The 17,798-nt window shown below is 52.3% G+C and overlaps 1 protein-coding gene across 5 annotated transcripts in view; it reads right to left on the bottom strand.

Annotated features, from left to right (window-relative positions):
- ATP2B4 (ATPase, Ca++ transporting, plasma membrane 4) overlaps positions 1-17,798 on the bottom strand; it is a 90,094-nt gene that overhangs the window by 17,844 nt on the left and 54,452 nt on the right. For 3 of the 5 annotated variants that reach the window (XM_004685528.2, XM_012726840.1, XM_012726842.1), the window contains exons 3-15: positions 17,314-17,511; positions 16,589-16,846; positions 15,466-15,591; positions 14,674-14,799; positions 13,600-13,635; positions 11,917-12,078; positions 8,622-8,836; positions 7,804-8,046; positions 7,016-7,257; positions 5,945-6,176; positions 4,982-5,161; positions 4,219-4,306; positions 3,489-3,595 (exon numbers count right to left, since the gene is read on the bottom strand). In XM_004685528.2, the coding sequence (XP_004685585.1) occupies positions 3,489-3,595; positions 4,219-4,306; positions 4,982-5,161; positions 5,945-6,176; positions 7,016-7,257; positions 7,804-8,046; positions 8,622-8,836; positions 11,917-12,078; positions 13,600-13,635; positions 14,674-14,799; positions 15,466-15,591; positions 16,589-16,846; positions 17,314-17,511 (2,213 nt within the window). The remainder of the gene's footprint in view (positions 1-3,488; positions 3,596-4,218; positions 4,307-4,981; positions 5,162-5,944; positions 6,177-7,015; positions 7,258-7,803; positions 8,047-8,621; positions 8,837-11,916; positions 12,079-13,599; positions 13,636-14,673; positions 14,800-15,465; positions 15,592-16,588; positions 16,847-17,313; positions 17,512-17,798) is intronic. The other 2 variants (XM_012726841.1, XM_012726843.1) reach the window with 1 other exon arrangement.

The following is a 17,798-nucleotide window of genomic DNA, read 5'->3' as shown; positions in this document are numbered from 1 at the left end:
AAAAAAAAAAAAAAGCAATCTCTAAGATGAAAAGCAGGAGATATAAATGAGCTGATACAGCCAGTTGGAAGCAGAAAGACATAAAGGATAAACGTTTCAAATGACTTTTTTTAAAAAGTAATGTTATGGTCTATTACTAGCAGGATGTACTTACAGGATAAGAAGAAATGTAAGAAAAATCTTTGCTTTTAGAATAATTGTTCTTATGATTGCTGCTTAGAAGCTATCACATATACTTTAGGATAAACCATGAAATCATTACGTTAATACTATTTGGGTCGAAACATTTCAGCTTCAGAGACAAACACAAAATCAGGGAAGTTAAATAAAATTAGAAAATTAGAAATGAGGAAGTTGGAGTTCCATAATGCAAAATTTGAATTGGAAATACCAATGAATTCACAAAGCACTTTAAAATAAGCAAGTGCAAAAGCAAGAGCTACAAAAGACATATTTTTTAGCTTTGTCTACTGAAAAGCTTTAGAAACAAGGATTTTCTCAGGAGTATTTAGACTGTGGCATTCAGACTGTGATTGCTAAATACCATTCTTCACTACGAGGTAGCAGGACGCCTTTGAGAAATGGATGATTCCAGACCTAGGATAAGAAATCTGCTCAATGACTCTGGAATATCTTAACATGTAAGAAACTGGGCCCTCCCTGGTGGCACAACGGGTTATAGGACAACACTGTGAAGCTGGCCGTAGCCACTTCAGAAGAGGTTCCATCCCTGGCCAGGGAGCTGACCCATGTGGTGCAGGAGACCCCTCCAGTCTTGCCCGCTGTTCCCCTCAGCAGTGTATTTCAGTCAGTCTGCCTGCTCTGCTCCCCACTCCGTCTCTGGTAAATCTTCTCACTGCCCCTGTATCTCTGGTCTGTACCCCAGTTCTGTATGCATAAATAAGTAACTCTTAAAAAAAAATCCACCCTGGTGCTAGTCAAAATAAACAATTCAGTGGTCACCTTTGGAGGATCTTAGGAAGTCAACTCATTGTTTTGAAAAGTAGAAAATAAGGGATGAAAAACAAGCACTGGGTCCTCCTTTCCCGTGGGAATGGAATTTGTGGGTAACCAAATTGTTGACGGGGGTAGTTTCTTTTTATAGAAGAGTTCTAATGTAATAAATAAGGGAAGTCAGGACATCATCATTCTGTAGTCCCTAACGAAAGAAGGGATCTGGAATCTGTCCGCTTTTAGAACTTCCAGTTTATAGGCAACACAGGGATAAAAGAGCACATTTAGGACACCCCGGGCTACAATCCTGAGTCCACGATGTGGGGTCAAAGATGAAGACGAATAACCTGCTCCTTTCAGAACTGAGTGGCTGGGGGAAAAGGTAGAAGAGATTCATGCACAAGAGTTCACTAGAAAGGTAGAGCCTCGGCTGGCATCTGGGAACTTGGCTCTCCGGTGTTTCCAGTCAGCGACTAAGTGATAGTGAAGAGTTCACAGTGGTTAGTCGGTTAGTTGACTGGTCGTCATTTCTACTGAGCCTTGTCTGGGACTTGGGATCAAAGTACGTGCCAAAACAATGAGTTGACTTCCTAAGATCCTCCAAAAGTGACCATTGAATTGTTTATTTTGACTAGCACCAGGATGGATTTTTTTTTTTAAGAGTTACTTATTTATGCATACAGAACTGGGGTACAGATCATAGTGAAGGTGCCTGCATTACCAACCTCGATAAAAACCTTGGGTGCCAAGTCTCTGATGAGTTTCCTGGGCAGAAACATCACACACCTGTTGCAGTTTCACTGGGGGAGGGGGTGAGGGGAGGGGGACAGTGAGCTTGGTGTGACTCCCCACGGGCAGGAGAGAACACAGAGCAGCCCGCCTGTGGATTCTTCTAGACTCTTCCCGCGCTTTCCTAACTGTATCACTGCAGTGGATCTGGGCATGGCACAACTCTACACTGAGCCCCAACAGTGCTTCTAATGAGTCCACAAACGTAAGGGTGGTCTGGGGTGCTCTTGCAGGGAACCCCGAGGAGGAGTTGTCAAACTTTAGGATGTGTCAGAATCATGGAGTAGACTCAGTGAAAGAGTTCTCTGGGTCTCAACTCCGGGCTTTCTGATTTCAGTAGATCAGGGGTGCTCCCTCCCTGCCACCCCCGAATTTGTATTTCTCTAGGAACTGCTGTTACAGCTGGAAAGAAGAGCATGCTTTAAGGACTATGGCTATATTTAAGAGACCCAAGAGATACAGCAAACAACTGCAATATGGCACTTACTTGGACCTTGATTTAGATGAATAAACTATAAAACAATATAAGGGAATGTTCACATTGACAAAATATTTGATGGTAGTAAGGAATCAAATTTGTTATGATAAAGATATTATCATTGGTATATGGTTCTTTTAGGTATATTTTGATGCCATGTTTTAGAGCCACGAGATGTATCAAAGTGGATGAATGACACCCAGGTCTTGGATTTGCTTGAGAAAAACTAGAGAGCTCAGTCGGAGCTTGGGGGTGTGGGGCGAAGTGTTCAGTGAAAGAAGATGGCCGAGGGCTGATAACTACTGATTCTGGGTGACAAGTCCATGGGGGTTCATTCTATTCATTCCTTGCTTTTGTATAGTCTTAAAATTCCCTGGAGTAATTTGTTGTTGATAAAGACAGTGCCCTCGTGACAGATGACTTCTTGATTCTTTCCACTGCATAAAAATCACCAACAGTTTGGTATGTATGGAAGACTTACAACCATCAGCTATTGAGTATGGGGATGGACTTCGCAATCTGGGGGCTTCTAAATGTTCCTGATTAACAGAATCAACAAATGTGCCGTTAAGCAAACACCCCCATTCCTGGGCCCACCCCAGATACTACTGAACTAAGATGTCCAGTGATGCGGCCTGGAAATATGTGACTAAAATGAACTTTCTGGGGGGATCCTTCTGCTCCTCACATCACAAGGGGGAGCAGGACCTTGAGGAGGGGGCCAGAATACAAGTTCCACACCCGCCAAGTTTTCTTCACTAGTGCCTGGGCTGACAAAAGCTCAAGGGTAAGTTCAAGGGGGTCTTGCTGTGGTGCTGGGCAGTGGCAGTCATGGTTTCCCTGCCCGTGTTGTCTAGTGTTAGTTCTTTTCTAAAACATTCATTTTATTTATTTATGCATCAAGAATCAAGGTGTAGGCCAGCGGTACGGGGTGGCGGGGGTGGGGTGGTGGTGGTGAGAAGATTCCCCAGAGACAGAGTGGGGAGCAGAACAGGCCGGTCAGGAGAGGTCTGCTGTGCCAATTGGGTCCGCTCCCTGGCTGGGGATTGAACTCATGCTGCAGTGGCTGCAGAGAGCATCATAGCGCTGACACCCACCCCCTTGCGCCACCAGGGAGGCCCTAGTGTTCGTTCTTCATGGGTCCCAGTTACACATATTATTATCCTACCAGCTAGGTAGGGAAGGTGGAGCTCGAGGAGAGCACAGATGGGCGAGACAGAGGAGCCAAGCCCTGGCCTGGCTTCCCGGCAGAGCTGTGCCTACTTACCATGGCAAAGCCAACGTCTGCTTTCTTCAGCGCCGGCCCATCATTTGTTCCGTCACCAGTGACAGCCACCACCTGCCGCTGTTCCCCAATGGTGCTGTCAATGATCCCTGCGAGGGACAAACACTGCCGTGAGCCCACGTGGTGTCCATGGAGGCCCCTGGGCCCCTTGTTCCCATCGCAGGTGCCTTTGACGCTTCCTCCCTGGCCCGCCACCACCTCCTTTTCCACTTTCTTTTTCCTTCTTTTCCCTCTGCGGGAGATTGATTCCATAGCATCTCCATGGGTGCATAACAGGGCCCTGTGGATTAGGAAGGTCTGTCCTCTGATAGCCTGCTGTCTTCTACATAGCTACTATGTGGTGGACAAAACACCTGATGATTTTAAGTCAGTGACTTGGGGGTCAACTGCACCCCTTTCCTCCATCAGCTGGGCAATCTGGGTTTCTTTCTTACTGTCTCAGCTTCCTCATTTGCAAAATGGAAATAGATTAATCAGCTCTGCCTACTTCACTGTATTGCTGGCAAACAACATGGGGTCCTATTCTGGAACCCACAATTTACCATATGCCGAGCTTACCGGGGTGCAGCTGGGTGTTCTCCCCCAGAGCCGGCAGCTCTCCTGGGACCTTCCTACGCAGGTCAGGAGTGTTGCCTTGATTTTGGATTCTTATCTGTGCTCACTCTGGCCTGCCTCCACCTATCCCACTGCCCTGGCCAGGGGTCGGCCTCACCTTTCACTAGTGTGTGCTTGTCCGTGGGCGAGGATCTTGCCAGGACTCGAAGTTTCGGCCAGACCTTGTCAAGCTTTTCTTGCTCTACCTGCCAATATCAGATGGTATATGGGTCAGTCAAGCTAACAACAACCATCCAGGCAAATCTTTCTTCCCTCCACACTGAGCTTCTGAGGGTTCTGGCACGCCAGGGCCAGGGTGGGTGTTATCTTGGCCTCTAGTGGAGATGTGGCAGCTTGGTCTCCGGGCTAGATTCTTCAATGGTGCCCACTGCGTCTTACTTTCCCTCCCAATTCCCCCCCCCCCCATCTTCTAGACCCTTGATGGGGGGAGGGCCAGGGCCAGCTGTTGTGCAACGGCGACAGTGGTGCTTCTGAGGGCTCAGGTGTGGTCTCTACACAGACGAGGGGCACCCCCAGATCGCATGCTCTCACATGCTGTGCCACGCAAGTCATGTGCGGTGATGTGGAGAGGCGCGGGGGAGGGAAAGCGAAACAAAATTATCCTGTGACTGAAAACAAGGGACAGAAGTGAAAAGTGAGAGTCACTGTCTCAAAAACTTGTGAATGAAGATAACGAGAAGGGAGAAACCCCCGATTTTATCCTCTGAGCAGCTCTGGTAGAAGGAGCATTTCACTATGGATGGATGTTAGTTTCAAAGCCACCCACAAAAATTCCTGCTCCCTCCCTCCCCCCCAACGCCTTGCAGTAGAGCCAGCCCCTCCCTTCCAGACAAGGCCCTGGGTTCCTCGCCCAGACCCACCTCGCCCTTCTCATTGCGGATGAGTCGGTTGAATTCTTTGCCCTCCAAGCACAGGAAGTCCTCCCCTGGGGTCAGGATGCCACACTTGGTGGCGATGGCCCGGGCGGTGTTGATATTGTCTCCTGTCACCATCCTGACAGTGATGCCAGCTCGCTTGCATTTGGCAATAGCGTCTGGCACCTGTGGAGAGTGAGGAGGAGGAAAGGGCGAGATGAGTGGCGAGGCCTGGTGAGCCACTCCTGGTCAGCAGGGCCATCACTGTGGGCAGGGAGAGGCCACCGAGAAGCAGAGCCATGGGCGTGCTACCTCACTCCGCCCTGCCCATAACCCCCTGTCTGAGTGTCCTCACTGGACCAGGAATGGAAGGGGAGCCTGTTTCAGTCTTCATGAAGCTCAGTCTTCATGAGAAGCCAGGCTCCCTTCTGAGACCTGGCCACCCCCTTTATTTCTGGCAGAAGTTTCTAGCATCTCCACTGCCCTGACCTGTGCTCCAGACACATCAATTCTGTCTCCCAGAGGCATGAACCCCTCTCGTGCCTCTGGGCCCTGACAACTGGCCTCGACCTGGACTTCTTAGAAGCAGAGACTTTTGTAATGGCCCGGTGTTGAGAGCTCTCGAGGGGCACACTGGATGGGTGGGTGGAAACACACAGCCGGTGTCCCAGCTAGTTCTTAAGTAGCCAGTAATAAGCCCAACACAGGTCTGGTCTCATCCCTCAATAGCATTAACCGGAGCCACCTTCTATCAGTTTGCAAAGCAGGAGGCAGAGAACCACCTGTCCCTCTAAGTGAGAAGCAGTTAGGTGACTTGCCTGGGGTCACAACAAGAAGCAGCAGTAGCACCCCAGTTCCCATGACTCCTGGCGGCTTCCCAATAGTTCACTCTGGACCTACACTGGACCGGGGGTTGCTAGAAGACTTCCTTTCACGTGTTCTTGCCCTTTTTCCAAGCCAAGGTCTCACCTCCGGGCGCACGGGGTCCTCAATGCCCAGCACGGCGATACAGGTCAGCTCAGTGAGGATCTCGTTCTCGTTGTCCCACATGGGCTCTGCGTTATTGAAGTCCCTGTAGGCTATGCAGATGGTCCGGAGGCCCTCACAGGCCATGGGCTCGATGACCGTGCGGACCATCTCATCTCGGTCCTTGTTCTTGAACGGCACGACGTCCCCTTTCTTGTCCAGGATTCGATTGCACCTGGGGAGGCACCCAGTTAGCACGGGGTAGCCATCTAATATCCTTCCAGAATCAGCTAAAGACATGCTAGCAAGTCCAGTTGGTTTCTACAGACACTGGTCCGTGGCCAGAAATCTCCCTCTGTCACCCCGAGGAGTCCCCTTTTCCTAGTTGGACGGAGCACACGCTTCTCCCAGGTCATCTGGCCCTACTCAGATATGAATGCAATGCCAAGCACTGCGATCTCATGATCACTTCTTCTTAGGGCCCAGGCTATGCTAAGAAGGAGTTGAGTGCAAGAAGATCCTAGACTCCAACTGGGGTGCCGGTGAGTTCAGCAACTGGCCCTTTTCCCATGTAGGGTCAACTCTCAGTGACTTAGGAGCAATCCAGCGGCTTTGATCAAGTTTTGCAATTTCCCTACTTCAGAATTCAGAATGGGAATGGACAGAGAACACAAGACACACATTTCCAGTGCTTGCCGGGTGTAAGGCATTTCATGCAAACTGAGTCCCCTAATCGCGGTAGCCCTGTGTGGGGAGGGGCTCCTAGTCTATTTCAGGCAGGGAACTGGAAGCTTGCATTGTGGGGCCCGCATGGTGGCAGTGCCGCTCATCACTGGGTCCCCACTTCATTTCCTTCAGTTACCTTTGTCGTCTGTAAAACAGGCATAACAGTATCTACGCCACTCCCTTGTGAGGACTGAATCAAGTGAGTCCCCTGAGGTACTTAAAGACAGGCCCAGCGCACGCTCAGGTAGCAGCGACGGTGCTGCCTCCGGAAGGATGATTCTCCGCCCCCAGCTGGCCCAGAGTGGCACGGGGCACGCACGTGCCGCGGGGCACGGGACCGGCACTCACTTGCGCAGGATGATCTCCGAGGCGCCCTTGCTGTACATGCGGAAGCCGCCGCTGGGCTTCCGGACGACGGTGCTCATGGACTTGCGCACCGAGTTGAAGGTGTACACCTTGTAGAGCTTCTCCTCGGGCACCTCCTGGCGCACGGCGTGGTAGTCCTGCTTCAGGTCGGAGACGAGGCCCAGCAGGGCGCACTCGGTCTTGTTGCCCACCTGCCGCGGAAGCCCTCCCTCCTTCTCCGGAGGCTGCAGAAAAAGGCGTAGAGAGGGCGGGGAGGAGGCCGCCAGGACTCAGGAGGAAGGGGCGCCAGGCAGAACGCTCACAGGTGTGCTGGGGGTGCGGTGGTGGTGGCGGGGTTCTCCTCAGGCCAGGCAGGGCGGGGGTGAGCCCTGAGCCACCCCAGGGTGTAGGGGTTTTTCATCTCCCTGAGGGTGGTGCCAGTGTCTTGCCTTGGGGGGTGTTGTCTTATTCTAACACCTGTCTGTGGTTTCTGGAAAGTGAATCACTTACTCCTGATCGGTCCCACTCTCTTGCTGGTGTGAGGTCTCCCCGGCTTAGAGCTGTGGCCTCACATGGGGATGGAAGGGATTTCACAGCCACAGGCGGCGACCTGCACTCATGACTTCCAAGGATTAGTCCCTAGCCTCACCCCAAAGTGTTCCCAGAGGAGTAGAAGTAGGATGTGAGATGGTAATTCAGGTAGAATAAACAAGAGAGAATGAACTGCCCCAGAGAAGAATCAACGTTCCCATTCAAGTCCCCGTGCGAAGTGCCCAGGCAAAGGAGCTCACCAGGATCTTGGAGGTGTAGGCGCTGTTGATGGAGATGCCATTGACAATGAGGTCCAGGACCTTGGGCAGGAGGGCATCAGGGCTCGGGACCGTTGGGTAATGGGTTTCTCCAACATAGACCTGCACCACAGTCATGCGGTTCATGGTCAGCGTGCCTGTCTTGTCTGAGCAAATAGCCGTGGCGTTGCCCATGGTCTCACAGGCATCCAGGTGACGCACCAGGTTGTTGTCTTTCATCATTTTCTATAGGGAGAAAAATTTGGAGGGAACCAGTTAGCTCTTTTAGGTAGAGAACACAGGATTGAGTTTATTTACGCATGGGGTATAAGCCAGAGGTACCAGGGTGTTGGGGGCAGCGGTGAGAGGGGTCACCAGAGACAGAGTGGGGAGCAGAATGGGCAGATTGACTGCAGTTACACTGCTGAGGGGAGCAGCGGGTGGTCAGGAGAGGTCTGTGCGCCATGTGGGTCAGCTCCCTGGCCGGGGATCAATCTCATGCTGCAGGGGCTGGTAATTGCTTCAGACTTAACCCCTTGCAGCGTTAGGGAGGCCCCCAAAGACCATTTCTTAGCCAACACCTCTCCACACTTCGTTTTCCTGTCCCACATAAAAACACAAGGAGACTATTTTCATGAACCCCTTTAAGGTTCTACTGGGTTACTTAATCAAGACAAGTCCTTCCAAAGAGCCAGGGACTTCTGTCCTTGGGAGGCACACCGGAGGTGAGAGGACGGACAAACCCAACCTTTTGCCAAAGGCCACCGGCCCCCTCCCTCCTGACTTGTCCTAAAGGAAGAGGCAGCACGACTCCACCTCACCTTCACGGAGTAGGCCAGAGAGATGGTGACGGCCAGGGGCAGGCCCTCGGGCACAGCCACCACCAGCACAGTGATGCCAATGATGAAGAACTTGACAAAGTACTGGATGTAGATGGGTGTGCACTCGGGCAGCCAGGACCTGCGCTGTATCACGAAGTTGTCGATCACAAAGTACAGAATCAGGATGATAACCGTGAAGGCAGACATGATCAGTCCTGTCGGGGGAACAAGTCACCTCAACCCAGGCCCGTGGGCACTCCACGAGCCCTAGCCAGAGACGGGTTAGCTAGTTGACGTGGGCTGCACCTGGCAACCAATTTTTTTTTTTTTTTTTTTTTAAAGATTTATTTATTTATTCGTACAGAACTGGGGTACAGGCCAGAGATGCGGAGGGTGAGAGGATTCACCAGAGACAGAGTGGGGAGCAGAACAGGCAGATCGACGAAGTACACTGCTGAGGGGAGCAGCGGGCGGGTCAGGAGAGGTCTGCCTCGCCATGTGGTCTCCTCCGGGGCAGGCGGGGTTCGAACTCATGCGGAAGCGGCTTTAGTTTCTCAGTGCAGTGCTTTAACCCGCTGCGCCACCTGGGAGGGCCTGGCAACCAATTTTTAAAACCATTATATCCAGGAAGTCCTATTCTCCCTGGTCCATTCTCTTTTGGTTGGACATTCTAGGGTGAGGGAAAGATGCTGATTTTCCATCCCAAAGACACAGTTCTGGTCTCAGCACTGCACTGCACTTGACCGTGCTTAGATCCGTTGTTGGCTTACTCTGGGTCTGCTTCCTCATTCTTAAGTAAGGGAGTTGGTGGACTTTTGCAAAAACAGCATCCTAGGATTCTATCTCAGACGTGCCGTCCCCCTGCAATTCACGTAAGGACTGTCTCCTGCCTCCTGGAGGCTTATTGGCTTGGACGTCTTCCCTAGCAGTCTGCGAAAGCCAGGCACGTCACAGCCTGCTTACAGCTATGCCTCTGTGGTGCAACTGTAAGGGGAAAGGACATCCTGAACGAACTCTACAGATACAGGTTTTGTGGACTCCACCCCCACTCCAGACACTGGAACTCCAAACCCCGGCAACACTGAAGGGAAGCACGCTGGGACTTGAGGGTGGAGCTGAGCAGTGATGTTTGGATATAAAACCGGGCATGTGGGCTTTGGGGGGCTCTTGGCCTCGTGGCTCACAGCTTGTCTCTTTGCCAGTTTTCCGTGTGCTGCTGGGGTTCTAGATCAGTGCAACTCGTAGGACGCATTAAGCAACACATATCTCATTCCCTGAGTTAATCATTTCCCTTTTCTCTTGTAAATAAACCCACTGTTAACCTGCCACGTATGTTAAGCATACGGGTGTGAGGACCACAGTCACTTAGCTGTAATACTAGCACATCACTCTTAGATCTGGACATTGCACAGACAGAAGATGACAACGAGGGAGATGTTTAGAGAGTGCTTGCTAGGGGCCCGCCAGAGACTTCACACACACTAACCCCTCCAGCCCTCACAATGACCCTATGCGATCAGGTGCTGGTAACATGCCTTGGAAAGAGGTGGAAACCAAGGCACTGAGTGATTTGGGTGTGGCACAGGAGTAGAGGACCAGCCTCATCTGACTGGCTGAGCAGCTTCCTGACGTGGCCCTTCAGCACTAAAATCAGGTAAGTCCTAAGCAAGCTGGGACAGCTGGTCACCCCACATGCTGAGTAAATGGAAGCGTTTGCTCAGGGTCAGCACAGCCGGTCTAAGAGCGCCACATGCCAGGCCACTCGGAGGGCCTCCAGGCCAAGGCCTGGGCTCAGCGTACACAGACTACCTGGGAAGAAGTCTGCTTTAAACCACAGGCTGGTTTTTGCTGCCCTGAGGTTCTGACGATTCAAGGGGATCAGAACAAGGACAGAGGTGCTCACAGCGAGGACAGCACAGTCTTTTGTGCTTTGCTTCGTGGGGGCCAGGGCTAAGGCCGGGCCAGCAGGCCACCGAGTGCACACAATTTCAGAAAGTGCTCCAGGTGATTCAAGGTACCGCAATTGCCCCATCTAGTCCTGGACCAGCCAGAAGTGCGAAATAAAGTGACAAAGGGGATATAACGTCTGGTTCATAATCCGTAAGGACAGGGGGGAAGTGAAGAGAGGGGACTTGGAGAAAAACAGGAGGGGTTAAGTGGTGTCTGTTTAATGTTTTAAGCCTGTGTCCAGCTCAGTAACTTGATTCCACGTCTGCAAGTCATCGCATCCGCATACAGTTTATAGGCAAGGGACCTCATGCTAGCCAACCCAGCACTGAATGAACTGGCTACATCATTCTAGAACTTTCTGTAATGCTTCAGTGTTTTCTAACTTTGCATTATCCAAGATAACAGCCACCAGCCACATGGGATGGGTCACCAATTGAAATATGCTAAGGTGACAGAGGACCTGAGGGCCTGACTTTATTTCAGTTCAAGTTGTTTAAATCGAAGTGGCCACATAGCAGTGGCCGCTGGAGTGGACAGCGTATGTCTGTGCTGTTCACCACACCGCCGCAGGGCAGAGCAGTGGCGTCACCTGGGGCTCGTCAGAAATGCATTCGGGGCCTTCACCCGGGCCTCCCGACTCAATCTGCACTTGAGCAAGCTCCCCGCTGCAGAGTACACACAGAAATGGGCTGGGCTAGACTGTGATCGTGGCAAACGGGGGTCAGGGGTTCCTGAAGCAATAAACAGCCGTGAGCGTCTGTGGGACTGACAGGCCAGCCCACTGGAGGAGCCCTCTTCTTCTGGTCCCTTGTCTGCCAGCCCCACTAGAGCAGGAGGGAGGAGAAGGGAACAGGCCAGTGATGGAGAGCCCCACCTCTCGCTGTACCACAAGTGCTTTTAGTGACCTCGCCGCTGAAAAGGGCCTCTCTAGTCACCGTCTTCCTATTTCCTCCTGTTTTTATTTTTAATTCACCGTTCTGTGCTTGGCCAGAAGCGCCCACTGTGCCGTCAGCAAACATCAACTTTCTCCACCTTTGAGACATTTATAAGCCAATACCCGAGACAAGTCAGCAGTTATAAGCTTCTTTCTGGTTGATGTAAATCTCCCCTGTGTGACCTAAATCCTTTGCTTCCCACTTGTTTGGATGAGAGAGACCCTCTGAGCCTTAGCCCTTATGCACAGGTAAACATTTCTCTCTGAAAAGACCTAGAGAGACCAAGGGTGGAAGCGACAGACGGCTCCCGAGCCTCTTGGAAACTGCAGCACCTTTTGTAGACCAGGTGGCGTGGGGGAAGGGGGTCTGCACGCAGGGACCCAGGGTGGCTCAAAGAAGGCCCCGCTCACCGGCTTTCCCGATCTGCACAGCCAGGCGTGTCAGCTTGCCCTGCAGCACCGACTTCTCCTTCTTGGGCAGTTTGACCGTCTTCTTCTCCTTCTCCTCACTGTCAACCCCCTCCTGGCTGTTGAGTGGCTGGATTTCCAGGGCCACTCCATCCTGAGTCTTTGCTAGGAGGCACAAAGGAGACAGGTGAGCAGGCAAGGTGGGAGGGAGGCGTGGCCGGCAGGTGGAAACCAGAAGCCCTCTGTCCTTCTTCCTGGAAGACACCTGAGACCCTTGACATCACTTCCGACCACTCTCATCCCCTGCCAGTTGGGGAATTTGCCTTCAGCCCTCTATCGGACCTTAAAAATAATGTTCTAACAACTGAAGATTAGTGGCTTGCATTTAGGGTATGGATTTCCTCTTCATTGGCAGCTTCCTGGTCCCACCTCAAAGCCCCAAGCCAGGCCTATTTCAGCAAGAGGATTAGTTGTGCTGCTGAGCTATGTAACCAACATCTTTCCTGGAGCCCAGTGCTTAAAATAGTGACTCTTGACTGCAGAGAGGGGCAGGAGGGAAGGTGAGCAGACGTTTCTAGAGTATAAAGGTCCTAGCTGGCTCTGTTTAAAGGTTTGTTTCTCTCTCTCTCAAGATAGAAATGTTAGGGAAGAACACAGACCCCAGGCATGGGGTATTTTCCAGATCTGTCCTACATGAGTTGAATGATAAGGGGAAGAAAGGAGGGAAGCACAGAATGGGAGTTGGGGTTAGGTCTCTGGGGAGAGAGGGGAGAAGTTGGTATAAAGGGCCTCCTGAAATAAGAGAAAGCAGGGATAAAGACAGATACATAAATCCAGTTTTCTTTTAAAAGAAGAGTTAAAGAGATGCAAGCTTAAAGAATAACTCCCCAGCCTGTCCAATATGGTGCCTCTATTTCTAAAGACTACTATGAAGTAGGTTACAAAGAAAAACGATCTCTAGAAGCTGTTGACAAAAGAGCAATTCTCCCTGGCTCCCAACACCCCTCCAGCCCCCTGCCTGGAAGGGCCTGGCCCCTCCGTAGAAGCCCTTCCTGAGACGGTCTCTGCTGTCAGACTCACAAATAAGACAGAGACGGATGTAAACACAGCCAGCAGGAAAAGAAACACACATCGGATCAGAAGGAAGAAAACAGACTGTGGAGAGAACAAGGAAAGAGGTGGGGAGAGAGGTACTGATAAAAGACTCTCTCTAGGCACCCCCAAGATGACCAGAGAAGGAATCCAGACCAGAAGAGGACACCGATGAGGAAGCCAGCAAGAGGAGGGTGCAGGGACTGCCCGCCCCACTCCCTCCACCGTAAGGACCCTGAAAAGTCTTCCAACCCAGAAACTGATGACCATTCGCGTTTGAATCTAGCCTAGGCAATGAAGCGAAGAGTTCATTTCAGCACCCGGGGAAGAGCAGATCAATCCCCCACAGGCTCCCCTAGAGAAACCCGGACATGAGGTTCCGTGAGCCAACAGTAGAGGGAGCTGTCGTTCCATTTTAGCGTGGGATTGGAAACTCGCGACCACCCCAAATCTCTGCACCTTCCTCAGGATGAGGCACCTGGGCCACAGCAGCAAAAAACAGGTTTATGGAGAGGAGAAGGGAGAAGGCAGATGGCCTGGAAAGGTCTGGTTTGGGCAGGTAGAGATGGCAAAATGAGTGGGTGGAGAGGTTACCTTTGTTGCGATTTTCAGGGACTCCTTGTTTTTTACCTGTTTGAACAAGAGAGAAAAAAGTGGGGTGGAGACCCAAAGTGACTATTAAGAGATCAGACATCCAATTTATTGGTCCTGCTCAGAGCCCAGAAGGGCGACGGCAAAGGGGCCGAGTTGCAGGGAAGGGAATGCAAAGGAAGCCAACAGCTCTGCTTACGATCTCACCCTCCTGCTCCTTGGGGGTGGGTGAGCCCCACCCAGGCAGGTGCCCACCCCACGCCAGCTGCTCTGAGGTGGGGCACAGTTGTAGTGGGGAGGGCGCCTCTGGCCTGAGTTGGGGCGGTGGGGTGGCGGGGCGGTGGGGAAGTGAGAGGTTTCGGCTGTGTCCGCCTGACGGCAGAGGCCCTGAAAGGTGTGTCCACTCCATGCCCAGCCCAGCTCCTGGGGGCACGTGTTTTGCTTCCACACTGCCCTCTGCCGAGCAGCCTAACTGGTCTTCCAGCCGAGTGACAGAAGTCATTGCTCTCGACCGAGGGAGGGCAGAACACTTAGGGAAAGGTGTAGACTTGATTTTAGTATCTTTTGCTTTCTGTTTTTCCTTCCTTCAGAAACAAGTTAAGGGCCAAGACAGGACCCACCTCGGGTAGACAGAGCCTCTCAGCTCCCACCCTCCTGGCGGGGTCTCTCAGCACGGGCAGCCCAGTGTCAGCTGGCATCTTCCTGTTTCTTCTCCTGGCCAGTTTCCCCTTAGCCTGGCCGGCTCGTTTCCACCCGTGTGGAGGAAGGAAGCGGGGCGGGATGGGGTCGGAGGAGCTGGCTTGCTCACTGGGGCAGACTTCGAACTCATCCCTTTCACCCCCCAGCAAACACAGGATTGAGGCTCATAGCCACTCTATTTGGGAGCCTAAATACAGGGTCTGGTTTCGCTGGAGCAGGCTGGGGTGGGGGGTGTGAGGGGCAGGCTTGATATCTTTATCTGTGCTCTTCATCCGGCAGAGTCTTTCAACCAGGCATTCCAGCCAAGGTGTCTCCCCTGCTTCCTAGTTTGTCCATGGGAGAGAGAGGGAGGAGAACCTCATTCCTTATGCTTCTTACCTTTCTTCTTCTTCTCCTCCTCTTCTTCCTCACTGGCCCCCAAAAGGGTAAAGATGATTCCAGTCTGGGAGTTGATACCCACAGCAGTTACTAGCATCCGGCCAGATCCTTCCATGACATGGGTCCCTAGGTGAAGAAGGAGAAGCTGGGCAGTGCTATTCATCCCTGGCGATGACTTGGCGTGAAACACAACAGGTGGTTGGCACAACAGGTTAAAGCGTAGCACTATGAAGCCAGGGAGCTGACCCACATGGCACAGCAGACCTCTCCTGTCTCTGTCTCCTGTCTCAGCCGCTGCTCCCCTCAGCAGTATATTTTGCTCAACGGCCTGTTCTGCTCCCCACTGTGTCTCTGGTGAATCCTCTCACTCTTCCGCACCTATGACCTGTACCCCAGTTCTTGTGTGCATAAATGAATAAATCTTAAAAAAAAAAAAAAGAAAAAGAAAAACAGCCCCTCTTCCTGCCTCCTCATGGATAATGATACATGTAGCTGATAATCAAGAGCTGGGACCATTTAAAGTGACCCAAACAAATTGGGAGCAAGTATGTAACTGCTTTAGGGTTAACCCCCCCCCCCAGCTGCCCCTGCTCCGTCCCCAGCAGAGACCTGCCCAGGCCTCCAGAGCCCTTGCTTCCTAGTGATTAGGTTGCCTGATGTCCTGTTCCCAACCCACTGATACCACTACTGGTCCTCTTGAGCCCAGAGGTGTGGCAGGGCCTGTGACCCGGCTGTCTGGGGGCAGGTTGGATGGGAGTTGGGACACCCTGAGGCGATAGCCTGAGGCGATACCTGACAGCAACATGGGGTCTCTTTCCAGGGACTTCTTGACATGGTCCGACTCCCCAGTCAGAGAGCTCTCATCAATCTTGAGGTCGTTGCCCTGGATCAGGATGCCATCAGCAGGCAGCAGGTCACCTAGTGCACGAGGGAGAAGGGCCAGCAGGGGAGGAGGGGTGAGAGCCTGCCCGGCGTGTGGAGACCCATCTCGGGGTGCTCCCACTGGCAGAGCTGTAGAGCAATGCCCAGAGCGCACCCAGGATTCAGAAGAGCTTCACCTCTGACAACCCGGGACAAGGCTCCTTCCAGGTATTAAACATTCAAACTATTAGTGATCCCCTAACAGTCTCCTGGAGCTGAGTATTATACATACACCTTTATCTTTTTTTTTTTATTTAAGATTTTTCTTTATTTATTCATACAGAACTGGGATACAGGCCAGAGATGCGGAGGGTGAGAGGATTTACCAGGGACAGAGTGGGGGGCAGAACAGGCAGATCTATGAAGTACACTGCTGAGGGGAGCAGCGGGCAGGTCAGGAGAGGTCTGCTGCACCATGTGGTGACCTCTGGGGCAGGCGGGGATCGGACTCATGCGGAAGTGGCTTAAGCTTTTTAGTGCAGTGCTTTAACCCGCTGCGCCACCAGGGAGGGCCTATCTTTTTTTTTTTAAGAAAATATTTTGTCACAGGATTGGGCCTCCGTGGTGGCGCAGCGGGTTAAAGCATCACACTATGAAGCTCTCCGCAGCCTCTGCAGCGCGAGTTCAATCCCTGGCCAGGGAGGTGACCCACAGGGCACAGCAGACCTCTCTGCCCGCTGCTCCCCTCAGCAACGTATTTCAGTGGATCCACCTGTTCTGCTCCCCACTCTTGTCTCTGTGAATTCTCTCACCCCCTCACACCTCTGGCCTACATCCCAGTTCTTGTGTGCATAAATAAATAAATCTTAAAAAAAAAAAAATGACACAGGATACCAGTCTGACCATCCACAGGGGGGCATTTCAGCTATTTCTTTTTTGAATTTGCTTCCTACAACCGCCTTAGGCTCTCTCCTTTTTGGATCCCCCCGCCTGGGGCCAGAGGACGTGCTGTTCAAACGGGCAGGGCGGCCGGCTCGAGCCACGGGCTTCTCACCGTATTTGATCTGGGCGATGTCACCCACCACGATCTCGGCCACCGGCAGCTGGATGATGTGGCCATTTCGGATAACGGAGAATTTCTGCTCCCTTTCAATGCGGTTCTGCAGCCCCCGGAACTGCTTCTCCTTGCTCCAGTCATTGAAGGCAGTCACGAGCACCACGATGATCACGGAGAGGAGGATGGCTGCCCCCTCGATCCAGCCGGCTTGGGCCTCCCCTTCGTCTTCTGGGCTGCTTACGGGTAGACCACACTCTAGCCCAGGGGAAGGGGAGAGAGGGTTACCGGGGGGCTTCTGTGGACATTAAAAATTGGGGTAGTGCTTCTGCTAGCCCCAGGATGGAAGTCAGGGGAAGCGATCAATAGCAAGTGAAGCTCTTGGGGAGAAGAGCTGTTCCCTGGGGCGGACGGGGGACAGCGGCCGTGGCACTGCTGTTTACACCAACCCAGAAGTACACAACCAGACAGCACAAAACACGCTATTGTGAACCACAGACAAGTTGGCATCAAGAACTTTGGGTCCCCAGTACCGTCAGGCTCCCACTGCCATGCCAGGCAAGGGTGGGAGGGAGGCACCCTGGGGAGTGGAGGATTCATGCCATTCTAGGTGAAGATGATGGAGGGAAAGACCCTGGAAAAAGGACATTAGTTGCCCCCCTGGGATAGTGGGTTGGGGGCTGGCAGGAGCATAGCCAGGCTGAGGGGGTGCTTGGGACACTCACGTTCATTCTCCTCCCCAGCAGGGCGGTAGAAGGACAGGACCAGGGAGATGATGGCGGCGATCTCCAGGATGATGAGCGTGACGTCTTGAAGGGCTTCCCACACCAGCTCCAAAAATGTCTTGGACTTTTTGGGGGGGATCAAGTTTTGCCCAAATACGTGTTTACGCTTCTCCAGATCTGCAGGATTCCCAGTTAGGCCTGAAAAGGAACAGGAATGGGATCAAGGAGCGGGAATAATAGGACGAGATGAACGACACAAGGCGGTTGAAGACCCCTATGAGAAATGATCCCGTGCTTCCTGCTCTGTCAGTGTGAGATCCAGTTGTTGGGGTGATCGACCACCTCAACATGCTCAGGAGAAAGGGGGAGAGAATTTTCTGTCTAAAAATGGGTAAATAGGGGCCCTCCCTGGTGGCGCAGCGGGTTAAAGCAGAGCACTGAGAAGCTTAAGCCACTTCCACATGAGTTAGATCCCTGCCTGCCCC

Source organism: Condylura cristata, unplaced genomic scaffold, assembly GCF_000260355.1.
Source record: "Condylura cristata isolate star-nosed mole 26May11 unplaced genomic scaffold, ConCri1.0 scaffold00018, whole genome shotgun sequence".
NCBI classification, from domain to species: domain Eukaryota; kingdom Metazoa; phylum Chordata; class Mammalia; order Eulipotyphla; family Talpidae; genus Condylura; species Condylura cristata.
The sequence above is the reverse complement of the archived record's forward strand: the minus strand, read 5'-3'. Positions and strand labels throughout refer to the sequence as shown.